The sequence below is a fragment of the Xiphophorus maculatus genome, chromosome 13 (genome assembly GCF_002775205.1).
Source record: "Xiphophorus maculatus strain JP 163 A chromosome 13, X_maculatus-5.0-male, whole genome shotgun sequence".
Classification (NCBI taxonomy): Eukaryota; Metazoa; Chordata; class Actinopteri; order Cyprinodontiformes; family Poeciliidae; genus Xiphophorus; species Xiphophorus maculatus.
The window spans coordinates 22263647-22290750 of record NC_036455.1 but is presented as its reverse complement, the minus strand read 5'-3'; the positions used below and the strand labels follow the sequence as shown (position 1 = coordinate 22290750).

The 27104-nt window shown below is 38.6% G+C and overlaps 1 protein-coding gene across 1 annotated transcript in view; it reads left to right on the top strand.

The window, feature by feature from the left end:
• The first annotated feature begins 10835 nt into the window (after positions 1-10835).
• The window catches only part of LOC102216758 (rap guanine nucleotide exchange factor 5), a 46784-nt gene continuing 30515 nt past the window's right edge, over positions 10836-27104 (top strand). Inside the window, exons 1-4 of the mRNA XM_005802685.2 lie at positions 10836-11440; positions 22349-22399; positions 25412-25518; positions 26013-26134. Of these exons, the coding sequence (XP_005802742.1) occupies positions 11297-11440; positions 22349-22399; positions 25412-25518; positions 26013-26134 (424 nt within the window). The 5' untranslated portion in view covers positions 10836-11296. The remainder of the gene's footprint in view (positions 11441-22348; positions 22400-25411; positions 25519-26012; positions 26135-27104) is intronic.

Genomic DNA, 27104 nt, shown 5'->3' with positions numbered 1-27104 from the left:
GAACATTCCCTGTGGCAACTGATGACAAAGAGGGAGGGGAGGGGAATCATAGTTTTTTTTTTATTTAATTACTGCCTCAATGTAATTATTGCCTCAATGTAATTATTGCATCAATGTAAAAAGATATTCAGTACTATTTAACAATAAGAAGTACTTATCATTTGCAGATATAGCCATTTATTCATATTGTAACAGTTTAGTGGGTAGTTTTATCAATATTCTCTGACAGAATTGGCCCTTTGAGAACATTCATGATCTTAACATGGCCCAAAATGAAAATGAGTTCAACACCCCAGATTTAAGGAAACCCTCCAAAATGCTGTTGTTTTTTTTCCCCATCATGCAAACATCAAAAATGTATGCCAATTTTTAACGCCTGTGGTAAAACTGTACTAATGAGCTGCAGTTTCGGGGGACACTGCAGATAGAAATTTTTGAATATATATATTTTTTTCAACCCTTAATATATTTAAATTTTGTCCAGCTGTAACGTGTGTGCTAAATATGTTGAGGCTTTTGGTATGTTTAAGCCTCCAAAAAAGGCCTACTTTAAAATTTGAAATAATAATAAAGCTGTGCATTTCAGCATGCTCACACATCACGCTTACATCAGCAATCCCTGTCAGTCACTTCCCTTTATACATTTTTAGTTCAAGGAGCTGTATATTTGAGGAAGAACTTAGCTTAGCTTGTCATAAATATCACCAATTGTGACATCATGGTCCTACGTTTTAAATACATTTTAACAGGACCTCTGACTTTGAGAGAATTTAGACAGTTATTTGGCTCAAGTAGAAAAATTCTAACAAAAAAAATTAGCAAATTTTTTAAGGGGAAATTATTTGTTACTCCCAGTAGAAATCACCACCACCATAAGGAGAAAAGTTACAGCTTTCTAACTTATGAACTTGTCCAGACAAGCCCTGACAAGTCTTAAGGACAACCCTGGAAAACCAAATTTAGGGACTAAATTGGTAAAATCCTCTTTTACCAGTTTTGCATAAATGAAACTTAGGGAAGTTTAGCATCTTGTTACATCACACATTGTACAACGGAGTAAAGAATGATCAGTTTGTGTAGATGTCTACTTCTACAAATGTATTTAAGCTATCTCTATTTTTTTTTCATAAACAGCAAGCGTAGAAAAAAATAACGGCAAAAACAATGCATGCTTACATTTGCATCACATACAAGGACTTCTTTCATTTAACCACTTTCATTTAAGAGCTCTTTTATGCACCAAATCACTAAGGCTTTGATGTTTAGTATAAAACAATGCTATCTATGGCTTTTTAAACTGGAAAAGAGACTTTGATCATTAGGTGCTCAGCCTGCAGTTCTTGGAAGTTGCAGCTAGGTGGCAATCATGCTTAAATTCTGACGAGAGGGACTGATTCCTGTCTGCGAGGTGATGTCCTCAGGCAAAAAATGCAAATGTCTTCTTGCACACACTCCAATGATTTATAACTTTCACAACGATCAGAGGTAGCTTGTGGAACATGTCATTGCAATGTAGTGATTTGCATTTAAATGGGTTCGTAATTCGTTGAGAAGCTCAGCTTTCATGAAACCATTTGCTCATCAGTATTAAACTCATTGTACTATTTAGTTTCTTTAAAATATGTTTTGAAATTTTAGGCTGATTATATCATTCTGATTATATCATTCTGATTATATCATTGACCTGAAGGTGGCACTTACAGGCATCTAAAAAAAGTGATATTAATCTACTGAGTCCAATCTAACTAACTCTATTATATTAACGGGTAGACTCAGTTATTAAATCTGAAGGCAATTGTTTAACTTCTGAAAGCAATTGGCTACACTATATTTTATCTAGAGGTATCAAAGTAAGGGGATTCAATATAATTGCATGCCACGTTTGTCAGATTTTTGTTTGTAAAAATCTTTGAAAACCATGACTCTTTTGTTTTTAGCCACTGGAGTTTGTGTCTGTAATACGAAGCGTAAAAATGTTTAAGAGGAATAATCACTTTTACTAGGCATTTTATGTGCACACCTTGCACTTTACAAAGCAGCATATTGCCAGCTGAGATTTAAAATAGCATGAAGCAAGAATTGCTACTGTATTTAGATACCAATTCCAAGCAGCTGTGTTGGGTAAAAAAAAAAAATGCTTTTGAGTGGAGGTTCTTTTTATTATCTGGGATAAGATTTGTGAGCGAGTTTGACAAGGAGGATTCAAATCTGTCTGTGTGGAATATGTGGCCTCACTTCTCACTCTAACATGACAGTTGCTCATCTCTTTCCTTTTTCCTGATTCTGCCTCATCTTCTTCTCTCCTGTCGTTCATTATCGCGCAGTTCCTCAGCCCGTCTCCCATCTCATCTTCCTCCTCCTCTCCCATCCTCTTCATCCACCGCTACCGTTTGTGCCTTTTTTTCTCGGGTCAGTGTGTTCTTCTCTTCCATCTTCCTCTCTTTTTGTTTTAACCCCCACTGCACGCGCCGTTCCATAAGTGACGAGAGGAATTGTATCTCTGCTCAGTTCGCTGTGGGCTCTCTTCAATATTTAATCAGGACTGCATTTGTTTGAAGAGAGCCCAGAATGTGAGTGAGAGTGAAAGATAAAAAGGGACGTCAGACCAATGTGTGCTTGCCTGCTGCATTTAAATGCAGGGCAGGCAGAAAAACCGAGAGCAGAGTGTGTACTGTATATTTGTGCATGTGGTGACAGTTGACGAAAGGCTGTTCCCACACGGGAAATAGTTTATTGTCTCTCTTTTGCTTTCTTTTCCCATCCCCTCCTTTATTCCCGCCCCTCCCCTAAAATCTCATTCTTCTCTCACTGCCTCATCTTATAACCATCATGCACCGTATAGCCCTGCACTGCATGCGAACAATGCTTTTTCCCCCCCCCTCTTGTCGTGTGTATTTGAATTTGCTGCGTGTGCATGTGTGACTTGTGTGTGCTTGTGCCGTGGGCTAGTTTCAGGGTGCTCCCCAGGGACACCCCCAGCAGCATATTTCATCATCGTCCAGACAGAACACACACAAAAGAGAAAGAAAGTTCCCTGCTCTTCTTTTGCATCTTCAGCAATTTTGCTACGTTAGACAGTGCTTTCCTCACTTCCTTCTTTCACTTTTAGGTTGATTCTGGTCTTCAGAGGAGGAATTTGCAACTCTCTTTGGGTTTATACAAGAGCTCTTGAAGTTTTGTTCCATATTCCTTTGAAAACTGGCTTCTCGTTAACATGCGTCTCCTTTAACTTGGTGGGAGAAAAAGTACGTTTTTTTTTACATAAGTAAAAATCACTATGAAACCTCTCACTTCCTCTTTTCAAGTCGTAGCTGATTTGAAAAGGAACTTAATGAGAGAGTGAGATGGGGTTTTTTTTATAAAGCTGGAGGATGAAGGTTTAGATTTAGTATCAGGGTCGTTAAATTAGGCTTGCTGAATCGCTATTGAATAACATGATGCAAATGAGAAAAACCCAGTTCAGAGGTTCTGAGGTAGTAAAAACATTTTCTTTGGTCTAGACATTAGGTTTAGGTCTCTCCCGGTATTACACAAACAAGCTAAATAAGAGGGAATACCCCCTTTTCCCAAAAAAGGATTTTACGCATGCAAACTCCTCCCCCGTAGTAATTTTGTCCATATGGAGATGACCATATTACGCAGCCTTTGCTTTGATGTCATCTGAAAATCTCAGGGGACACTCTCTGAAACCAGTTTACTGTGATTTTACACCCAGGCACATGGTCGCCTTTTAAAACCCCCTTGATAAGATCTTTTTTTTTCTTAAATGCATCTTCTTGAAAAGTCTTTTCTATGCAATTTATTTGGGAGCGACTAATGTGGCCTTATTGATGGATTCCACATCTTAAAAGTCTATAGATAATATAACATGGGTTTGTGTAAAATGTTCACTTTGATTTGATCCATCTGACTTTGACACCGATTTGCTTTTACTGTAAGTAGTGGCTTCTGCAATATAATCCACCCCATTTGTTAACCTTGGTTAGACACTTTTGCTTTGAAATAACACTTGATTTACATCCATACAGAGCATATGACCACATTACAAGAAAATGACATTTGATTAGCAAATAAGGTCTAAGTAATGTATATAAATTGCCATAGAAAATGTAAAAACAGTATCTCAAATATAGGCAAGGCTTTTACTGTTTCACTTCTGAGTCTTGAATATAAAACTTACATTTTACTTGTGTTGTGTTAAAATGGTGTTTCTTTCCGTTCATGTATTATTCATTTGACAGCCACTCCAGCACATACCGCCTCACTATAATTTGTTGAAATAGTGCTGCTATAATCCGAGTATCTGAAAGAGAGCCAATCATCCCAAATTACAAACCCTATCAAAAGCCAGATCCGACACTCGACTTATCCAACTGAACCAGCCGCACTCAGACTGAACTCTGCTTGACTTTATGTCGTCTGGGAATATCGGGCTCAGACCCTCGCATATCTACTGAGCTTAAATGAATTCTCTTTCATATCTTATCGGAGGGAATTCTTTAATTAAATTATTCAGTAATCAGAAAGTTCTTATTAGACCAAGCAGTGTTGTATTTTACTATTTATCCATATTTTGTTCTCTGTTTAAACACACAAAAAAGATGGTGCAGAAACATAATGAACAGCAGCTTCCATTTACATTGACTACGATGCAGGAAAAGTACAGCTACTCAATCACAATTCAGCTAAGAGTAAAAATACACTTTATTCTAACCAATAAAGAGGTCAAATAATATAAACTGACAAGATTATCAAATCACATTATTGCAATTTACTTGTGCGATGCACCATGTATTCTCTTTGCACCAGTTGCAGAGGTGGTTCTTATATAAATGGTGCTCTGGGTTATCCAGTCCTTCCAAAAACAGATTCATTGCTTCTTGCTTTGTTACCTTTGCAGACCACCTGCAAAGGTAACAATAAGGTTTTCCTCAGGTGTGGATGTGTAATCACAGTCATGCATTAGCAGTCTGAACATCAATGGACTGAGCGCACGACCTTGGAGTTTACCCAACCATGATAGAGATTCAAACGTCTTATTTAAAATGGACTCACTGTGGGATGATTCAGGATGCTTAATGTGACAGGTAATATATTTTTGGCTAAATAGAAATTTCTCTTTGAGTCTCTGGAGAAAGACAGTATTAAACAGAAAGCTAAAATCAATGTACAGGCATGTGTTCTTTTTTTTTTTTTTTTTTTTTGTCCGGATGATTAAGTACTGTGTGCAGGGTGGATATTGCATCCTTTGTGTAACGGCTGCCGCAATGTCAAGTTGTACAGATCCAGCAATGCAGAGAGTCTGACTGTGATGCGAGATTTAAGAAGCTGCTCAAAACATTTCGTTATTATGAGGGTCAGTGTAATAGGGTGGTATTCAGGCAGGACACAATAGCTTTTTAGCTACTGGTAGATTTGTGGTAGTTTCAAGAACCTGGACATTGAATTCACAGAGAGAAAAATAAGGTTATGGTTTCAGTTACACATGAATATGCATGAAGTTTTAATCAATACGTGATCTACTATATTCTTAAAATGTATATTGTTACAGAATTGGATCACGGAGCTAGGTATTACGGTACATAGGTCACCGTTATTGATAGGAAGTGTATACAGCAGCAGTTTAGAAAAACATAATGAATTTCTGTTAAATGGGATAAAAATGGGCCAGAGATTGTGTTCAAAGTGTCAAGGGATCACACTTCTCATCCTTCGGGGAAAAGTTTTCCCTTGAGTATTGGAAAGAAGGCTACTACTTATTTTTGAACCTCGGCTTGAGAATAAGCAGTTCGGCTTTCGATCGGGTTTGTTCCCAATACAGGCCGGATTCTGACACAGCTGCTCCTTGTCATAGATTCTTTTTTTTTTTTTTATAGGATTCATATGCAGAGTCTAAAGGTCTTGACTCAAGACGGTTCTTGCCACCCTACTATCATGGTTGGGTCAAGACGGTTCTTGACTCAAGATGGTCAAGGATAAAAATGGATCCAGGATAAAAATGGCTGAACTAAACTTCCTTCATAGGTTCACAGGGTTGGTGCTGAGAGATGAGGCATGGAGCTCCATTCTCTAGAGAAAGTTTGGAGTATAAATGCTACTCCTCTGCCAAGAAAACATTTAAATGAAGTAGCTCGGCTGTAATCAGTGTCTACTCGGAGGAGACACCAAGGCAGACCTTGAACTCACTGGAAGGGCTATGCATCCATTTTTGTCTGAAATCCATGAAGATTCCCTAGAATGAATTGGCGATGGTCGCTGGGGTGAACGATGATGGGGTTTCCCTTGGTTACCTTCACATCACAAGACCATAGATGGCTGTTTAATAAAATATTTATAATTTTAACAATTTTACTGTAAGGATGGAATGACAAGTAATATAAGTACACCACTCGAGATGTGCATCACATACAGGAAGAGAAACTGCACAGTTAATATTAATCACAGTTGATCAGTCATTGTCATCTGGTAGACCATGTGTAATTGCTTATCTCTCTGTGATTGATTACAGGAATTGCAAAAAAAAACCCCCAAAAAACATATACTGTACACAAATAAGCAAATTTTTTAGATTCTTTTCACAGCTGTCATGCAGATAGGTTTAATATATTTTCCCTAAGTCTTGCCCAGAAAAACATCACTCATAGTTCATGTAGTTCACTACAGGCCTCATGTTAGTTTTTGCCTTATGCTGATCTGTGTATTCTAGACATTAATCATCATTGTTACTTAGAAGAAATTGCCAAATTAGCCTACTAGATAATGAATTTATGTTGATGCTAAGCAAATAAAAACACAGCCATGAACAGTGATGAATGTATATCCTTGAGTTGATATTTTCTAGACTGACTTTTAAGTGCTCTCTGCTGGAGAAAATGTGTAATAGCAATCAATCTTTTACAGTAGAAAATGTGTGGCCAATGCAGTTCAAAGGTTTTTCCACTCTGTGTTACTTTGATATGTATTTAAACACGGAGACATTCCATATTTTAGCAGTTTACCAGCCAAGTTTACTTACAGCTATGAAAAAATCTGACATTTTAGTGTCAAGTCTCAGCTGCTAATTTAGGATTAGTAACAATGGTGATTTAACAATTAAATCAGACGTTGTTTAACAAACCATTACCAGTTTTCACCAATCTCTTCTTCATGGAAGATGATAAACGTTCTGAAGATATTTCCAAATATGAACTATGAACTTTCATCCGAGTGAGCTCTTTGGCTACAAAAACAACATGTATTGCAGATGCAGAAATAAATTGCCTGTTGTACATAAAAGGCAGGAAACATTCTGTAAACTTAAAAGAGCCAAGACACCAACACGAGTAAGGTGGATGATTCCAAGAACACCAAAAAGAAAACCAAAACCTTTTGGCTGAATCCCATTTTCACCCCTCATTCTTTATTCTTAGACATTAACTATATATTTGTAAGTGGTTAAGGTTTTCCAGCTGCTTCTGTGGAGTAGAAGGAGGGCATACTGGGAGACTTAAAAACCAAACAGCATAATCACAAATATTTTCTCATTTAATGTCCATCCATCCATCCATCTTCTTCCGCTTATCCGAGGTCGGGTCGCGGGGGTAGCAGCTTCAGAAGGGAGGCCCAGACTTCCCTCTCCCCAGCCACTTCTTCTAGCTCCTCCGGGGGAATCCCGAGGCGTTCCCAGGCCAGCCGAGAGACATAGTCCCTCCAGCGTGTCCTGGGTCTTCCCCGGGGCCTCCTCCCGGTGGGACGTGCCCGGAACACCTCACCAGGGAGGCGTCCAGGAGGCATCCTGACCAGATGCCCGAGCCACCTCAACTGGCTCCTCTCGATGTGAAGGAGCAGCGGCTCTACTCTGAGTCCCTCCCGGATGACTGAGCTTCTCACCCTATCTCTAAGGGAGAGCCCAGCCACCCTACGGAGAAAACCCATTTCGGCCGCTTGTATCCGCGATCTCGTTCTTTCGGTCATGACCCAAAGCTCATGACCATAGATGAGGGTGGGAACGTAGATTGACCGGTAAATCGAGAGCTTCGCTTTTTGGCTCAGCTCTCTCTTCACCACGACGGACCGGTACATAAATCATTATAATTCAAGCAGTTTTGTAAATTCTATTCCCCTTCAAGATACATTAACCTAATGCCAGAATAAATGCAATTAATATACATTATGCAGCAAAGGAAATTAGATAATCGGACATATATTCATTATAGAGAGATGATCGGTTTTGGATCGTTGATGTGGCCCCATCAGCAATACTGAAGAATGACCGCTATCATTAGCGATACAGGGAAGAAGCTTTTTAGTTATCTTGCTTTGCTACCAAACTCGTTAGCTAACAGCTAGCTAATAGGACAACAACAACAGCCTAATGTCTGTATGATAAAATACTGAATCGATAGATAAGAACAGTTTTTCCTTACTTTTCCTTCCTTCCTCCTCCACGTTGAGCTCCGCAGTAAGCTACTGCGCAGTCTCACTGACTGAGCGGGAGGCAGCTGCGTCATGCGTCACGGACAAAAGGTCAAAGGTAACAAGGTGACCCGAAGGGCTTATTATGTTGTTTTTCTTTAAATAAAAACAACAACAACAAAAAATAATAATTTTAGTACATATCAGAGGAGGGCTTGGGAAATTAACTTTAAAAAAAAATAAAAAATTGGACCAAAAGGGCACTTTAGGGCAAGGAGCAAAAAGGGCAGGTGCTCAAGCACCCCCAGACCCCCCCTCTGCACGTGCCTGCGAGGATCGGACCGCCAGGGTCCCCTCCCTCTGCTGCCACCCATCCCACACTGCACCCGACCCCTTTGGCCCCTCCCACGGGTGGTGGGCCCATGGGAGGGGGGGCCCATGTTTCCTCTTCGGGCTGAGCCCGGCCGGGCTCCATGGGTAAAAGCCCGGCCACCAGACGCTCGCCATCGTGCCCCCCCTCCAGGCCTGGCTCCAGAGTGGGGCCCCGGTGACCCGCGTCCGGGCGAGGGAACACCAAGTCCAAAGTTCTTGTCCATCATAAGGGGTCTTCGGGCTGCTCTTTGTCTGGTCCCTCACCTAGGACCTGTCTGCCTTGGGTGACCCTACCAGGGGCATGAAGCCCCAGACAGCATAGCTCCTAGGATCATTGGGACACTCAAACCCCTCCACCACGATAAGGTGGCAGCCCATGGAGGAGCTCATTTAATGTATCTTTATAATTAAATAACAAACGTATTGTCAAAAAAAATATATTTACTATTGTCCACATGACACTTCCAGTCACAATGAGTCAGACATCTTTACATGGCAATCACTAAGAACTGATGATGACTTCCATTACTTGATGGGATATTTCACCAATTACTTCAGTTAAGTGTCAATGAATAGAAGGAGGGGCAGGACTACAGGGTTCAGTCTGAAGTTGCTTCTAGAAAACACGTTCAAGCCAAGCAAAAGATAGCTTCCTGCTATATCAGTTTTGCTTATGTTATGGGATCAAGATGCATTGGGAAGATTAAAGGTTAAACCTGAAGTCCCAATAGATCCTTAGCATCTTAGAGATAAGCTCGATAGTAGATGTCCACAATTCTGATAATCTTTATTTAATAACATATCATCACAAAGTTGGGGGCTCCAAGTCTTGCACCAAAAGTGTAGGACTGTTGTATGAAAAGGCCTTTTGGACTGACGACTTGAGAAGTGCAAAAGTGTTTCGCTAAAAGGCACAAGTAATCAAAATATATGTAGTCAAACAGAGAAGATGTAAAGCATCTTTCTTTAGACAGATGAAAAAAAGATCAACCTGCAGTATTTGGATGTGAACAAAAAAATGGAAAAAAAGAGTAATGGTTCATAATCTGATACATTCAATATCACATGTGAAATATGCAGAAGTTATAAAGACATTGACATGGGTTTTACTCAGTCAAGTAATAATTGTGATGACAAACAGCCAAAGAAGCAAGAGGCATTTTGAAGCATGAAGAATAATACTCTGTACATTGCTCAATGTTTTGTGAACTTGCTATTTTTTAAGAGGAGTAAGTTCATCGCCTATCACAGAGGAAACCCTGCATTTTTAGTGATTACAATGAATCCAGACTTAATCTTGCAAAGCAGTAAATCGTAACTGCTTAAAAGAAATGGTTACATTTCCAAAGCCAAAACAATACAACTGCTATATTACTTACTCTGCTTCATGTTGCATTCCTGCACATTGTATATGGATCAGTAACATTTCTTACTATTTAGTTGACTGATATTTGATTTATTTATTTGAAAGAGGACAGTTGAATATGATTAATAAAACACATGACAATTCATGAGTTAAAAAGAGCCAGAATTAGTCAAAAGGCTAAATTTCATCTGCAGTCCCAATGGCCATGATATCTTGAACCTTTCACCAGGTTTCCATACTGGCCCATATTTAAGCTTATATTACAGACTCTCCTGTGTAATTGTACTAAGCTTCCAAAGAAGGACTTTTAAAGACTAGCTTTTGTCTGATGCCGACTTTAGGGATTAAGAACATTTACAGTCATTTGGCAGCCACACTACATAGACTGTTTCATCTACACCAAGCAACAAAAGAAAGGATTTAGACCGCTCATATTTCATTTTGCGCACCTGCCTCAGACTAAACAACATTCCCAACACTGTCAGAACAAAACTAAGCTTGAAGCCTGAAAAATTATCTGTCTCACACACACACATAACGACAGAGACTGTCCCTTTGTTTACTTTTAGAAATTTGACCCAGGTAATGTGGTGACGTAGCCTCACGAAGATCTGTCTTCTGTTTTTTCCCCCTCCATTCCCCCAAACATGATCCTTTGTATTGTTTTACAACTTTTGAGACAAACGCACAGGAAAAACAAGCATTGATTTGAAAATAAACTAGTACTAACACCGAGTGATGACTATAGGTGATCACAGTCCGTTTGTTGCTTTTCCTTGGTTTGACCGTCAGTGAATGAAAGGTGGAAGTGATGCAATGTGTCGATGCACCTGTAACTCCCCTCCCCTCCCTGGACAGCGCACACGTCAACCTGGTAGTAGGCTACGGAGCAGCGGGACGCGCGAGCCACTGGGTGGAGCAGGCGGCGTCGCGTGCTGCGGAACACATTCGGTAGGTTGTTAACCGCGCCGCGCGCGGTCTGGATGCAGATGCGGGTCGGCGAGCGTAAGCGCGAGGAACAGGGGGGAAATGGCGAACGGACGCGGGCAGCGGTGCGCCTCCTGAGGATACACTAGGCAGAGACACCGGGAGTGGAGGCAGTGAGGCAGGCGGCAGGCAGCTCGAGGACACGCAGTCAGAGGAGGAGAAGAAGGGGGGTGAACCATGGAGGACTCGGAGCCCGCAGAGGACGGCTTGCTCGCGGGCTTGCGGTGGAACAGGAGCGCACGGGACCAAGCGCAGCTCAAACACAAAATTCGGGATCTGCCGGGGCTGCTCAAGCACGGACTGCACCTGCGGAAAAAGAGCGTGAGTATTTCGAACAGACCACTGAATGACTGTCCGTCCTTCCGTGTTTGATGAGCGTTACTAGCTGTGTTATCTTTTAACTGCCAGGTTGCATGACTCCACTTTGTGCTCTGAGGCCGTTTTGTAAGCTCGTCACGACTCAGGTGTTTTTCATTTTCCCACAGGGATAGATGTCGCAGAGGCAAGCTTTTTTATATATATATAAATGTGTGTGCGCGCAACTGTGCTTGTTACCTACTATATCCATAATGACCAGAATAGCTTTTGGACACCATACCTTCACAGTCCCGTAGTCAGGGCAACAGCACCCCCACCATCATTCACAGTCACATTAAAAGTACCTGTGGTAATGACATTTCTCACTCAAATCCTCAGTGTTCTTTCTTTTTTCTAATCAAACTGTATTTTTTAAATATCTGTCAGTTTATTTATGACATTATTGGAAAAGGGATTCCATTGAGATAGTGAAAGTCTTAGATGACATGTCAAAATGTCAGAGCTGTGGCCTAAAATAACAGTGGTAAAGACTGACAATGAAATGGAGCTCATAATGACAGCACATTATTGCAGTCCCGGTATAAGAATAGGCTAATTTGAATTGGAAGTAAAACAAAAGTCTTGATGTAAATTTGAAATGAATTTTGATTCTGAAGGGCATATCAAGAATTTTCTTTTCTTGTTTCAAGATTCACAGTTTTGTGCATACCACATCTATGGGAATGAAAAATAAGCTGCAAAATAAAGGTGGGCTTAGTGGTGCATAATTGACATGACCTGATGTATTTTCAAAGACAGACAAACGTTGAGTAAAAGTACCAGACTTCATATTCAAACGATGATTGAAAGTACTAAAATTACTTATTTCTACTGCTACAAAATAGCATAATATGTTTTTATTAAGATTAATACAAATTTTGATTCATAGACTGAAACAGAATAAACACCAATAATAAATGGAATTGTGGTTTTGAAGTCCTTACCACACAAAATTTATCTAAGAGCAACTGTAGGGGTAGGGCATCACTTTCTTAACTTATACTGCTGTCAGAATAAAACTCACATCCCCCCTGCACTTTCTGTGGCATCTTTATAAAAAGTGCATTAAACCATAGGAACAATAGCTGCTTTGATACTTAACTTTTTAAAGCCTTTGTGTACCTCCAGACTTGTAACAGGTCCATTCCTAGTGCCAGACAGCCTTGAAAGCTTTTTTTGTCCTGTCGGACTCACTTCTCAAATTCAGTATTTCTTAAACAATACCAGTTGTTTAATTGATCGGTCAACAGCTTTTTGCTTCTCTTTGTTAAAGATCGGCCAGTGAAGCTTATTCTGAGCCTTGCTGTGTCCAACAAAAAGCACCCGACATGCCAAGTGCCTGCTCTGAGTGCCCGCTCTGCTCATCCTTGTCGTCAGCGGTGGTCACTCAAATACTCGTCCCCGGTTCCCTTTGTGAAAATCATCGGTGGTGTGCCAGGACTTCCTGTCCCGCTGGAGCCAGATGTGCTAAAAATATGCAGCTTTTCTTGTGTTAAAGCCACATAGGACCACTGAGAAGAGCAGTTTGTGTCATGTTACATCTGGTAATTTTAAGTGATGTGCAAATGAACTACAGAGTGAGGCCACTCCGTGTCCTGTTAATGGTTAATGTGATAGAAATCTTCTTGCCTAATTATTCACTGATATTGGACCTTGACACAGAGGTGAATAAAACATGCATGGAACCAAATTAAAATGTTATTTGAAACATGGAAAGTAGCACAAGGGGTTTCTTTAGGGTTTTAATTGTATAATCTATAATTAATGATGAACTGATTGGCTTTTTCTAGCCAGTGCGGATTTAGTTTTTTCTTTGAGGTGGACCTGCAGATTATGATTTTGACTGATCTTGATATTTATATGTATTTTTCTAAGCACTATTACAAATGTGGTGGAAATGGGCTGAAGCAAGGTAGATGTAATAGTTTTTAATCCAACAAAAAATGAAAGAATTGCAAGCTTATCCAAATTATTATATTAAAATCCAAAATACATACAAATTTTTAACATAAAATTAGTCAATATGACTAGTAGTACTCAACACAGCTATCAAGGGTTCGATTCCTCTTTGTATTTTTTCACCAATTCTCAATCAGCCTGTTTCCTGACTGACTGCTGTGAATAAAGGCCAGTGGTGCCAGAAAATCTTTAAAAGTATTTAAAAATTTATTTATTCTTGCAAAAAGCCTGAGCACTTTTCTGAAACATTTTGTTTTCTGTTTTTTAAATTGCTGCATTTGAAGGAAAGCAAACAGAAAGATCAAGTAGATTAAAATTTCTGTTTAGTTTTTTTTATTTTGTGAGTTATGCAATGAGACGGACAAAATTAGAGCAAATATGTGACTGTTCACTGCAGACTGGTTCTCACTAGATTCCACCAGTTTCTTCCATTCACTCACAATAGCTTGTGCACACAATGTAAGTATAACAAAAAAACAATAAAAAGACGGAGATAGCAGTAAAAAAAATCCTTGAGAATCTAATAAAGATTTACTCTAAAATGAATTTAGATTTTTTTTACCTGGTTACCTTTCCCAAAACCACACATTTTTTTTCTGTTACTTATTAATGCAGAATTTTTGACATGAGCAGTTTCTCACATCACATAAAAAATCCGGAGTGAATAGAAACTGCTGCGTTGCACTAACGCCATCAATTGCCTCAGAGTCTAGCCTCCAGCAGCCTCACCTTGGAGAATCCTGTCTCACATTGTTTTAACTTGCACTGTTGCTCCTCTTATTGCTTCTTTCAGTGTCTGCAGTGTGAAAGAAGCATAAAGAATTGATAACACATAGTTTTTAACTTTTACCACATTTACCATGTTACTCTGCCTTGGATCTGGTTAAATTTCCATTCATTTGTTGCAGTTTCTAGTTCTTAACTGTTTTTTTTTTCTTGACGGGTTTTGATTTAACAAAATGGAAGAATACTTTTACAGAAAACACTGCGTCTCGTTTTTTAACTGAAGCAGGAAAAAAAAAGAAAAAAATTGGATGCATTGCTATGCATGTGGTGTGAGATGGATCTCTCTGAAACGTATTTTATTGCAGTATCTTTTATTGGAATTAAGTGCATTTAGATCCAAATACTTTGTTAAATAATAGTAGTAAAGGTGAATTTGAATAGTTTTTGTGCATGTTATGGTGAATATTCACAATATTTAAACTACATCTGTATTGTTGTCTATGCCCGTCGCTGTTTCTCTGAGGTATTTGTGAAACATTGAGACAGACACGATAAAACATCAAGCGAGTTTAGATTTTGGGGCTTGGCATTGGGATGTTTGTAGAGAATCCTGTGGGTCTTGTGGATTTCAGGGTTAATGCCCTATGGATCAGAAATGCTCTATTAGATCGCATGTATGGGAAATTTTGACAACTGAGTTAATCATTTCCAGGTTCTTTCCATGTTTCTGCTGCTGAAGGAGGGATCTGCTGTGAGCTCAGAGGCGTTTCAAGGATCAGAAGAAACAAAGATTTACTGTCAGTGTTCACTTTACTCTAGTGAAGTCTTGGTGCTTTGATTGATCAGTGATTACATTTCAATTATTCATCTAAAAATAGTTGTTGGGCAAGTTCACATTTTAAAAGAACTAGATACAATTAAGATGATTCAGCTCATGGTTCAAAGTTTTGGATCAACTTTAAGTTGTTCACATGAATGTCTCTCCTTCTTTGTGTATTCCAAGACAGTACAAGTCAGTAGGTTTTTGAAAATAAAAAAAATTATCTAAATTCACAAGCTGAATACCCGTGAGTTTAAGCGGGTGATACAATAAAGATTTTTTTCTTCAATATACACCAATTCTTGGGATCAGATCAAGAAATCCTCGTTATACAGGATTTTTGACATGTTCCAACCTGGATGTTGTAATTCGCTCACCAGTAAATGGCTCGTGTTCAATACCTAAATGCACTCATGGATGTGAATTACTTGATATTTCTTGTTGATTGAAACCTTAATGAAAACTCTGTCATGCAAACACATTGACTTATGGCCAATTTCAAATGTAAAGTTGATTGCCTGTGATTGTTGATGCTTTTCTAAAATGCTCCCCTCCCTTTCTAAAACTCCCTCTGTGAGTGGTTGTTGATATTCCTCAGGAGCTGATCTAATTTCTACAATATAAATGCTGCGAACAGTAGCTTCGGATGTGATTTGGCCTCTGCCATAAATATTTCTCTTCTCTAACTGCATTATATATACATAAAATAAGAAATATGACGATATGAGTTGGGGAAAAAAAGTCTCGTTAAGAAGAAACGTATACAAAGCTCCAATCTTTATGCACACAGAATATATTTCAAGCCAGAAGGACAATTATGAAATGGAAAAGTTACATAACAATGCCGATGTTTGTGGCATTCCTGATAAAACAAAGAAGAAAGAAGTAGTTAAACTCACATTATTACAAACTCCTTTGAAGGCAACTTTAGTGCCAAGTGGAATAGCTTAGGGTCATTTATTCTCATTTAAAATTTAGACTGCATTTATGTTGGGGGAGTAAATAAGCAAATATATTCACGAGACAGGAGAAGGATTTAAAGGGCCACACATACTTTGACATAAACATGGGTTTATTGTTTAACCGATAATACTGATTATGTGATTGCCTTGGGTCTGTTTTAAAACACAACAGTTTTTAAGATCCAATTTCTTGCCATCAACTTTCCACAGAAAGCATTTAGGCATGAGCTGGTTTGAGATTCCTGAATCGGCCAAAATACACCATCTTAATTAAATAAAAATGTGGAAAATTACTTCATTACTTATATGTAAATTATTTAATTTAATTATTTCCAAAATAAAATTGTATATTTCTTTTACAGTTTCAATGTGACAAATATTGCAAAAAAGATAGTAACTGTCTTTTTAGTTGGGTTATCTACTTTGCTAGAGGCAATAATTGGATGCTTTATACTAGTCATGCTGTTTGTAGCTTGGCATCTGTATCTTTATAAAAAACATTTCCTTAATAAGAGTGATAGCTAGTGCTCTTTTCATTCCCTCATCATGACTGCCTGTGATTTTCCCAACCAAATTTGTTTGAAAATGACACATTTCCTGTAAGAGATCAGAAAATGGTAGCAGTTTTACCAGTCACTCAAAGATTAATACGGTTTGCATAACATTTGTCTTAGTACAACAAAGCCAATCTGTAATGTTAAATTTGTTATTTGAAATATCTTAGTTATCCTTAAATGCACCAAGAGAACCGTAATATTAAAGAAATAAAATTTTATAGGAAACTTGTTAAACTATTTTAGTTTTTTCCATGTTTTTCAGAATTCCAGGCTTTACCAATGATGTACATTTTCATCTAAATGTTTCTGAAAGCTAAAGAATTCAATTCAACATTCAATAGTAAAATAACCCAAACTGAGAGGGGTTAGTTGAATAATTCATTGTTTTTTTTTTCAGAATTTCTTAGTATTTTTTATCACTGTTTTCCATTTTTACTTGCTGTATCATTAATTGCCCCCTGGAACTCAAATAAACCTTAACTGAACTGAACTAAAGCTCTTCAGAGTTTAAAAATTTAGCATGTTTGTCATAAAAGTAAACAAACTGTCCAAAGTTTTTACTCCCCAACTGTTACCGTGTCTTACATTTTGGTCCGCTTTTATTTCTTGATGCAATTATTAGAGGTGGATATGCTCATTACTGTCTAGACCGAACAAAAATAGCATAAAATAATTTAATACTAATAACAGGATTTATCTTAAGACTTGTTTGGACAAGCCAAAGCTCATGCTTTGGAGAGTTTGAATGCATTTGCTGCCTTTGTCTCCTTTGATGACTCCATTTTGACTTCCCTGAGAGGCGAACGTGTCGAGGAGTCGACAGGAGCTTAGCTTGGATGTGTACTGGAGTGTGCGAGAGGGGGCTCACCAAGCATAGCGTGTTCCAGCTCTTCACTGTGCTCAGCAATCTAATCTGAGAGTAATCCATTTTTTGCAGATAATGACCTCGCTGCTCCTGCTCTCTCTCACTCTCTGTATATGCACTTTGAAGTCATTGCATTGATAAGTGTGTCAGCATGTGCACTTCTCTTTTCTCTTCTCTGCTTTTCTTTCTTCTCTGCTCTTCTCTTTCTTCTCTTCGCTCTTCAAAGCTGCAATGACATTAGTCCTCACTCCTTGTCACATGGAAGTGTTTTTCTGCAGAGGAAGTGATGCACAAACGTCAAGACTCACAGGAACATAGCGGCAGAACTCCATCTTGATGTGTGATACAGTATGAATGAAACACCTCTGGTGCTGGAGCGATTCCCGACCGTGTCTGTGAGAAGAGATGACACTGGATAAACAAAGAACCCTTGAAAGATCTGTGTTATAACCAGAAAAACAGACAGAGATTACGAGACACGATAGAGAATCAAAAACAAGGGAGAGACATGGAGCGAGAGGAAGAGATAGAAAATGTTTTATTTTGTCTATGTGCATGACTGGCTGGTGTTCTCTGTTAAACCCCTGGTCCAAATGCTGCATTTGTACTGCATCAACACTGACTTGGCATCTTTACAGCCACAAAGCGATCTTCATAACTTCAGCATTACATCAGATTTTTTAATTACAATTTTTAAAACAGACTTTTTAAGATTAAATTTCATCACAGATAAACCAAGGTGCTCCAGGTTCCTTGATAGTGGTGGGTGTTTTCAATTAAAATGAGGGAAAAAACATTTATACATTGATGCATACATCAATAAGGTATTGAATTATGATCACATCTGCCAAAACATCCTTTATGGGTTTCTTTCTTTTTCTTTTGAGGCATGGACTCCACAGAACCCTTTAAAACACCTTCTAAAATGTTCTGATCAAATCTGTTTTCCTAGCACATCCTATGGATGCTCGATTGGATTGTCATCTGGGGAATTTAGTTGAAGGAGAGAAGTCATCTCCGCAAACTCTTTGTTGTGGTCTTCAAACATTCCCAAATCATCTTTGCTTTATCGCAGGGAGCCTTATCCTTCTGAAAGAGGTTACAGCCAACAGGGAATATACTGTCTCTATCAATCTTGCAAGACTTCCTATTTGAAGTGTCCATGTGAATAGGAGACCTAAGGTTCATTGGTCAAAGAGTTGCAGTGTCACTGACAGCTTGACTTTTTTACGATTGTGCATCCTGGTGGGATGTGTTTCTACAGGTAAACAGTGCAAACATTTGGCCATCCATGTGATTTAAGTCTTCTTCCATTGCTCTTAGGTCCAGTTCACACGGGTTAACCTTCAGTTCATCCATGCATCATTGAGCTTTGGCGTCCATGATCATGTCAACGGTTCACAACTGTTCAGTTTGTGGGGAACACTCTGGCTGAGCATAATCTGTACATAATTTGTTTTGATTATGTATCTTCTTCTGATTAGTGAAATTATTGTTAAATTGTGAAGATGACAGCAGAAACAAGAGATTTTGAATCAGAAGGATCTACTACTAAACATTTGCCTGACAGAAGAACAACTGCAATTCATTGATGGATTATGGCAAATATTTTACTAAGGAAAAAAACTGCAGTTGTAAAATGGAATCAATTTGACAGAAGATGTCTGCATTGGCTGTGTGTGTCTGGAAGCACACCTAAAGCTTTGTTTTGCCACGTTCTGAATCAATAACACCCGTGTAGTTGGATACGTCTAATCAGCTAGCTAAAGACTTCCTGGGGTGCTCTTTGCCTGCCAGGCTGAAAGTGATCAAATCCCTGCTTTTGCATGGTTAAGAGTGCAAAATATTTAGCGCAGATAATATTCATGCATTTAGCAAACAAGATAAGAACTATATTTTGGAGAATTTTCTTTTGAGCCAAAATTAGTTATTTAGGGATTCCTAAAATCTACGCTGGTCTAATTTGTCAAATTTTTGGTGACAAAGTAAATAAAGATCTTTGTTTTTTATTGTTGTTTTTTTTTTACTGCAATACGATGAAGAATAATGGAGATGTGTATGGTTTTTATCTTTTGGCTTGTGTGTGTGAGCATGGGGCATTCCAAATAGTGTCATTGCTGTAATGAGGATCACCCAGACTGATCTCCATCCCTCTAATCATCTCTCTGTCTCATTTCCCTGCAACTCAAATCCTCTGTTGAACAACTTGCCCTCTCCATCTTTCTTTCTCTCGCTTCCTTCATAATTACAATGATCTTTCTGCTTCTCACCTCCTCATCTCTCCTCCTCTCCATCTGTCATACACATCCACTTATTTATTCATAAATTGTTGTGAGTTGTCTAGCCTTTTACTTTTTTTTCTCCCCTCTAGCGCCTCAACTCATTTTTTTAATCTACATCCATCATTCATGTTCATTAAAGTGCTTTTCATTTGTTCATTTTATCTACCTGCACGCGTTTGTCATTTTTTAGTCGGTGGGTATAAAAAGTAGAAGGGCAGCAGCAGTTACTAGCACAGACTCCTATAACAGCTATAACCCCACGAGTATTCATGTTTCACTGAGTCAGCTCACAAACCTGTTAAACTCTGACTGCCAGAGCTGCTTATCTGTCTCTGTCCAATAAACTCAACTGGAAACGTGATCATCATCCTAATGGACTTACAGCGTATATATGTCTAGGTGGCATTACCCTGGAGTGCAACATGCACATTTTGCCCCCTTGCTCCAGCTATGTCCATTAATATACTACATTTTTCAATATTTTAAGGAGGTGTTCTTTATGTGGTTTATTCTATTTTTACTTGTAGGCAATATTCTCTCCAAGAGTGCAGATGTTGGGGATGTGAGCACAAGAACATGGTTTGATTTTGATGATGTATCATATTTAAGTATTTTAAAAGTCAAAAGGTCCTGCAAATGCTGTATTAATGGTGCCCAGCTTGGCTCCACTGACTGCTGGAGTTAGGACCCCTGCATCAAATTTAAAATGTTTGTAAATTCAATGTTGTCCATTTTCACACTTTACAAAAGCCACCTTCAAATTCATTTTCACAAAAATTTAAACTGGATCATTTCATTCTAATAATTTGCTAGGTAAGAATGCCGAGCTCAGTTTAGTGTGGAATAAACCAGTTGGCGTATTCGTTGTGCCAATGTTTGGCATTGCATGCGTATTCGCTCTCAATCATCATTACATTGTTTAGTATCTAATTTTAATTAGCCAAATTTACAATGCACCATTCGTTTACATATTTCTCATGCTGTCTTACGTTGTTGGAAAGCAAACAGAGGGTGACATTTGAACTAAAGAGGTTCAAATTACAATCCATTACAAGATTGACAATATATGTACCCAGTCAAAAATGTGGTTTATGTAATCTATCGAAAACCTCTGCACTTTTGCTTCAGCTGGCTGAATGAAAGTAGATGAATTAATACAGGGTGTAACAAATGTGTACACACATCAGCAAATTGCAAAGCTTGGGCAACTCTCCTGCATAAAGTTTACTTAAAGTATACTGTAGTTAGCCTCTCTGAACAATATCCCTTGTATTCTGAAGAGAATGTCATCTAATGTCCCCACAATGAGCCACACTCAATTCTTGTTTCTCCACTAAAAACCCCTTATAATCTTCAACGTACTCAAAAATAATATTTCTAATAAAGTTCTGGGAAAAGTTATTATTAGACATAAAGCAGGTTTAGATTTCACTGGGGCTGTAGAAGTAGACTAAATATAGTTTTGCTTCCAAATATTAAAATGCTAATGTTGCATTTATGATGCTGTAGTCAATAGCCTTTGCTACATTAACCCACATCTTACAATGTTCTGTTTGATTGGTGAGAACATTGGTCAGAAAAGCATAAATGGTGGAAATCCCTTTATGACATCAGTTGTGATTTTAAGGTGTGTTGGCATAAAGATTAATATGCAACCAGTTTATGTTTACAGTGATGCTTCACACGTTTTATGGACATTTCTCAACATGATAACATTTGCTCTCATTTTGTTGCTTTGACAACTTTGCTGTTTGATAAAGTAAACCAGTACAACCTGAACCAGTGTGGAAGGCATTCAGTTGAACAGAAAGGGTAAATGTTTTTATTTCTTAAATTACTTTTTTTTTCTTGCCCTGATGATTATCAATTTTCATCAGGAGTTCATTTTTGTTATTTTTGTGCTGTTTGTACATCTACATTAATATTTTTGCAGTTAATATCATGAACAGAGAACCTCTTCACACCTGTAAAGAAAATGTTAAATTCTTCTTTCAAAGGTGACGTTTTGTCATGTTATTATAGTCTTTAAATGTTTAAACACTCTTTGTGAGTCATCTCCCCCTCTATTTACTTGACAATCCTGATCATTGTTAATCTGGTTTATAACCAGTCTTTCCGTGCCGTGTCTACACTCATCTTCCTGCACTGGCACCACAATGATCCATAAAGATTAAGGGTTTATTTCCTGATAGGGGAAGTAGAGGAGAAGTGGATACACCTGGGGGAAAGAATGGTGTTATTAAGAGAGAAGATATCTATTGTGGGTTGTCTGTAAAATGTGACCATTACACTGATGGTTGGTTTTTGTTGATGATGAATGAATTGTCAAATACAAGTTTTACTTGTGAAGGAGGCACATGAGAATATATAAAGTAAATGGCATAAATGGTTTGCTTGAGTTTATGACTGGTACAGTCCCCTGACAAAACTTGCAGATGATACCATCACATTTTCTTTAAGTTTGATAAAAGTGTTTCATGATAACACGTCCTGCATTAATGTGTGGATCTGCTCCCTCGCTTACTTCTGCTGCGAGTTCAAACAAACCTGACTAATGTTTTCAGAATAATAAAACCAGTCATCCCCTTCTCAGACTTGTTTGTTTAGTGTGTTTACCATGTGTGTAGGGGTGTGTGGGTGTGTGTGTGTGTGTTATATCTTGTGTGAGTTGGCTCTGATGGCTTGTGTTTTGTTTCAACAGCAATCACCCGACACTATCCCTGGACCAAGCACCGGGTCTGCAGTACACAAGGTAGGGAGAAAGAACACGAGTATAAATAAATGACATCATTACTTTCTAGTTTTCTCTGTTCAGCACAATGAAGTGTTTATTTATTCACAAATGACATCAGTGGGGATATTACCTTGAACATTGTCCAAGTCACTTTCACTGCTGACACGGGCCTCATGTGATCATGTAATTTGGCTTTGGGAATATTTTAAGCAGTGCACTATGCAAAACGCCTTAGAGCTCAAATATTAGATTATTGTCCTTCATCTCTGAAGGTTTAAACAAAATGGTTAAAACATTAACCCACATCCCGGGCAAGTGTATGAAGAATAAATTTGCCAAATAATTACATTTTTAAAATTGTATCTTTTAAAATTATGTGAACATTACATTGCCACCCACACAAGAGGATGTTCGCTGTTGGGATCTCTTGTCAGGTTTCTGTTACAGTCTGGGGGGATTCCAATGAAGTCACTGGATCTGACTTTTGAACCACTTATTCAGATTAGATTGAATGATGTTTGAAATTTGAGAAATGCTTTTGTAACTCTTGTTAAACCATAGATCTATGTCTAAAAGGTGATATCACACTTTTTCTTCATTCTCATTTCTCCATGTGGAACCACCAGGTCTCAACAGGAGCTTGGACCAAATACCAAACCAAATACCATTATCATTAGAGATGTTTTTGCATTTTTTGTTACCGTCCTATTTCCTTCTACACAAATAAAAGATGAGGGTGAAATATTGACTAACAACATTTTGTAGCTAGTTAACACTACAGGTTACACTGCAATTACATTTGACCCATTTTTATATATTTCCTTTAAATGCTTTTCCACATCTGAAACCTATATTGTTCACTGCGAGTTTGACTTCCTTTTGTATTAGAATACAAATAGTATCTAACCAAAACTCAGAAAGAAATTACAGCACAAATAACTACAAATTTCCTCAAATCATGTGGTGCATACATATCACATGTTAGAATTAAGAATAAGGAAACTATCACATTGCTCAAATGTTTTTTTTTTATAATCAAACTTGCCGCTTCAGGAAAAATAAATGCTACAGAGCAAACGCTGTGACTTGTAACTAAAGGAATGTGGGGACACCTTCTGCAAAATGCATCAAGTGTGCTTTCTGTGATGGCTTCACTGATGCAATTAGCTATGACAACTGAGCAACCATGCACAACCCAAAAGACTCGTATTAACTGGTAAATTAGTCAGGCTATCTGCTACTCTATGACCATATGAGTCGCTTACATTCTTTTTGTAAAACTTTAGGTCAGGGTTTTTTTCACAGCTCTTCATCAGTTCATTATTGTTTACATGAATTTGTAGATGCAGGTTCCTTTTTTATTCCTCCACAATACTTCGTGATGGTGGTAATTTTGACTCGGCTCTTCAACACCTCACTTATATTCTGTTTAGGCATTTTTTTGTGGATATGCTGGTATATTCTGGAATGTTGCAGTAGCCAGTAGATGTGGTTTTAGCTTTCAGGGCTCACATTTAACTTTGCAGTTTTTTAAACTATATGGGAGTTTATGCTCAGGCTAGTAATTGCAAAGCTTGAAGGCATTGCTGCAGGGTGAATGCTAATCATTTGGGTCAATATGCCAAGTCATGAACCATCTTCTTTAGAATAGAGAGAATAGACTTTCTTCCTAGTTCTGGCAACTTTTCTAAACCTGCTGTTATGAACCTTTAGCATTTAATTTGCCAACTGAAGCTTGTAGATTCAGTTAGCTCCTTTTTTGGGATGTTGTTGTGCACAGCATGGAAAGGCCTCCTGGTGACCTTGGCATTTTCACTCTGGTAAATTTCTTCAATGTTTTTTTATTACTATCATATGGCTGAGTGAGTTTCAGATAGAATAGTTCCTATATCTTGTCAGAATGAAAAACCACAGTTACTGATGTTTGTCTGTTTTAATGTTATGGGATGATGGCACCAATGGTGGTAGGAGTTTGTCCTGCAATTGTTGGGTTGCAAGTTGGATTTCTGCTCCGTCCACCTCTTATGTTGCCTGTGGGCAAGACCTTTCACCTGGTGAAACGTCAGATTTTCAGTTTTTACAGAGAATAAAAGTCACAAAACAGGAGGCATTGCAGTTTGTTGCAGACTGTTATGGGTATACAGAACCTGATTCTTGTCCACCACCAAATAACCAGCAATTTTCAGCTGAGAAACATCGGGTTTTGCCATCCTTGTTGATGCCACCTTGACATGTACCACTTACCTAAAATTCGATGCAAATATAAACAACCTTTAGTTGGAGCTACTCTTGAACCAAAGCAGAACTCATAAAGTACACAGCAAGAATTTCTGTGAGGTTGACCTAGGCATACAACTTCCCCAGATATCAATCCTACTTAGCAGTTTTGGGGATGTTCTGTTCAAAAAGAGTCAGATTCATGGATGCCTCACCTTCCAGGTAATAGGACTTTTAGGACCTGCTGTTCACCTTTGGGTGCCGGTTTGTTGGAGTTCATGCCCCTAGAGGACCAACACGCTATTGTTGGACCTCTAAGCTAATACATGTGCAACCTATTGATTTTTATTATGTGTAAACCAGCTTGCAGCATGTGAAAGATTTCACAGAAAGCATTTGATGTTTTAATATAATGTGTGAAGCCTCTTTACTTAGGCAGTATGCTCTGCTCTGATTCATGTACAGTAGAAGACCTGAGAAGCAGAACAGTGCCAGCAGCCATGTAAACAGTTTAATTGAAATACAGATGTGTTTATGATGGCATAGACAGCGGGAGTATTGCAGAGTTTGTAGACATAGTCAATGGTTGATTCCTCAGGGGGGAAAGAAATCGAGCTGTCCTTGTGAGCCGGTCAATGACAGTGGCACATAACCACATTAGCTTCCTACAATCTGATATCCATCTGTAAATAATTATGTGTTTAACAAATTCTGCAGCTCTTGTTTTATTTATTTTTTATTTGCAGTTTTTAAGCACTCTAGCTTGTTTAAAGAAAATGTGTTTGTTTGCTAATTTGTACATGTTTGTTTCAGTCTTGCTCCCAGAGTTTTCCATGTGCCGGTCGATCTGTGAGGAATGCCTTCCTCTCTCATGGACCGTACCCAGCCAAAGATAAGATCCACCTGGCCAGAATCATACGGTACGCCCGTCTCTGCCTGTTTGTATGCAGAGCTGGATCGATGAATTCAGCGAAGCATGTAGACCGACTCACCAGTCACTGGAGAGCCCCATTTTAATTGGTCAGTCTGGTTGTTCATGCAGGACAATGGACAAAGAGGAATGTAGATGTGGAGCACAAATATTTTGGGAATACAGTCACTTTATGGAATTGTACATACATACAGAACATCCAGGTCCTTAAAAAGAAAACAAATTATTTTTGTAATAGATACCGGAACTGTAAATGCTGTAAATACAGCCACACCGACACAGAGACTTTATCTTCATGGGGAAGTAGAGGAAAAACATTTGCTGTTTCTGAGGAAAACCCTTATACAGAGCTAATGAATAATCAATGGGTATTGATTTAAAAAAAAAAAAGAGCTTTCATGCAATAAAAGTATGTGAGCATCATGACATTATATGGCCCTACTTGTGCGATAGAGTGGTCATATATGCATCTGCTTTTAACAGGCGCAGCTATGTGGGAGTGGAGCTGGTGCAGTGGCTGTGTGAGCAGTGCGTGTACGTGCGCTGTCGGACTACTGCTGTGCGTGTCTGGCAGGTGCTGCTGGAACTGGGAGTCCTGCTGTCTGGTAACACACACGCACTCCCCCTCCCACACACACACACACACACACACACACACACACACACACACACACACACACACACACACACACACACACACACACACACAAGCAGATAGCTAGAACTGTGCTTCCAAATTTATAGCCACCTACCAGCGACATCAGCACATCTCTAAAGATACAAGTGCTTAACTCGGTTATTTTCAGCAGAAAGGAGAGCTTCATTTGCTGCCTCATTCACCTGCTCAGCACATGAGCTTGAATTTAGTGCAGATCTGTCACATTGAAACTGGGAATTACAGCCACATATATCAGAGCCCCATTTTCCTGTATTGTTTCATTATTCTGCAGAAAAGAATGATTGCTCCTGCTCAGGTAAAGTTCATTGGTCTGGTGCAAAGATCCACTGTTTAACAGTGGGATTTTGCTTTCTGTCAGCATTAGAAACCAACTCTTTCCATTTTGTAATGGTTAATAAAACCTATTTTAAGTGTTAATCTGTATTTGTCTAGATTTAGATCCTCAGACTTGCTTTTGTTATAGCTTGAATAAAATCCATCTTATTAAATTAGCTACCCAAGAGGACTGTGTAAATGTTTGGGTGGCTGATAAAATTGAAAGATAATGGATGTGGCCTAAAAAGTTCCAATAAAGTTACACAATCAACACGTCATCCCTGTTGGTTGGTTTTGTTAGAAATCAGCCTTGCAGTGTGTAGACCTCATCATGTTTGATGGGATGCAGGGGGATCCATAGATATTATCATAGAACAGGGAAGCCAGTGTTTTATTTCTGTTATCTCAATGACTCACAGAATCCTATAACATTCACCCACCCAGCCCTTGGTTTTTATCGTGCAACCCATAGCCACTGAAGCTTGTTTTCCTTATTAGCATTGAAGTCTGCCTCACTTCAGTTCTTTTCTTGCGGCTGTTTAGCTCATGCTGAGTGCTTTTCTTCTTTAGCACAAGCTGTA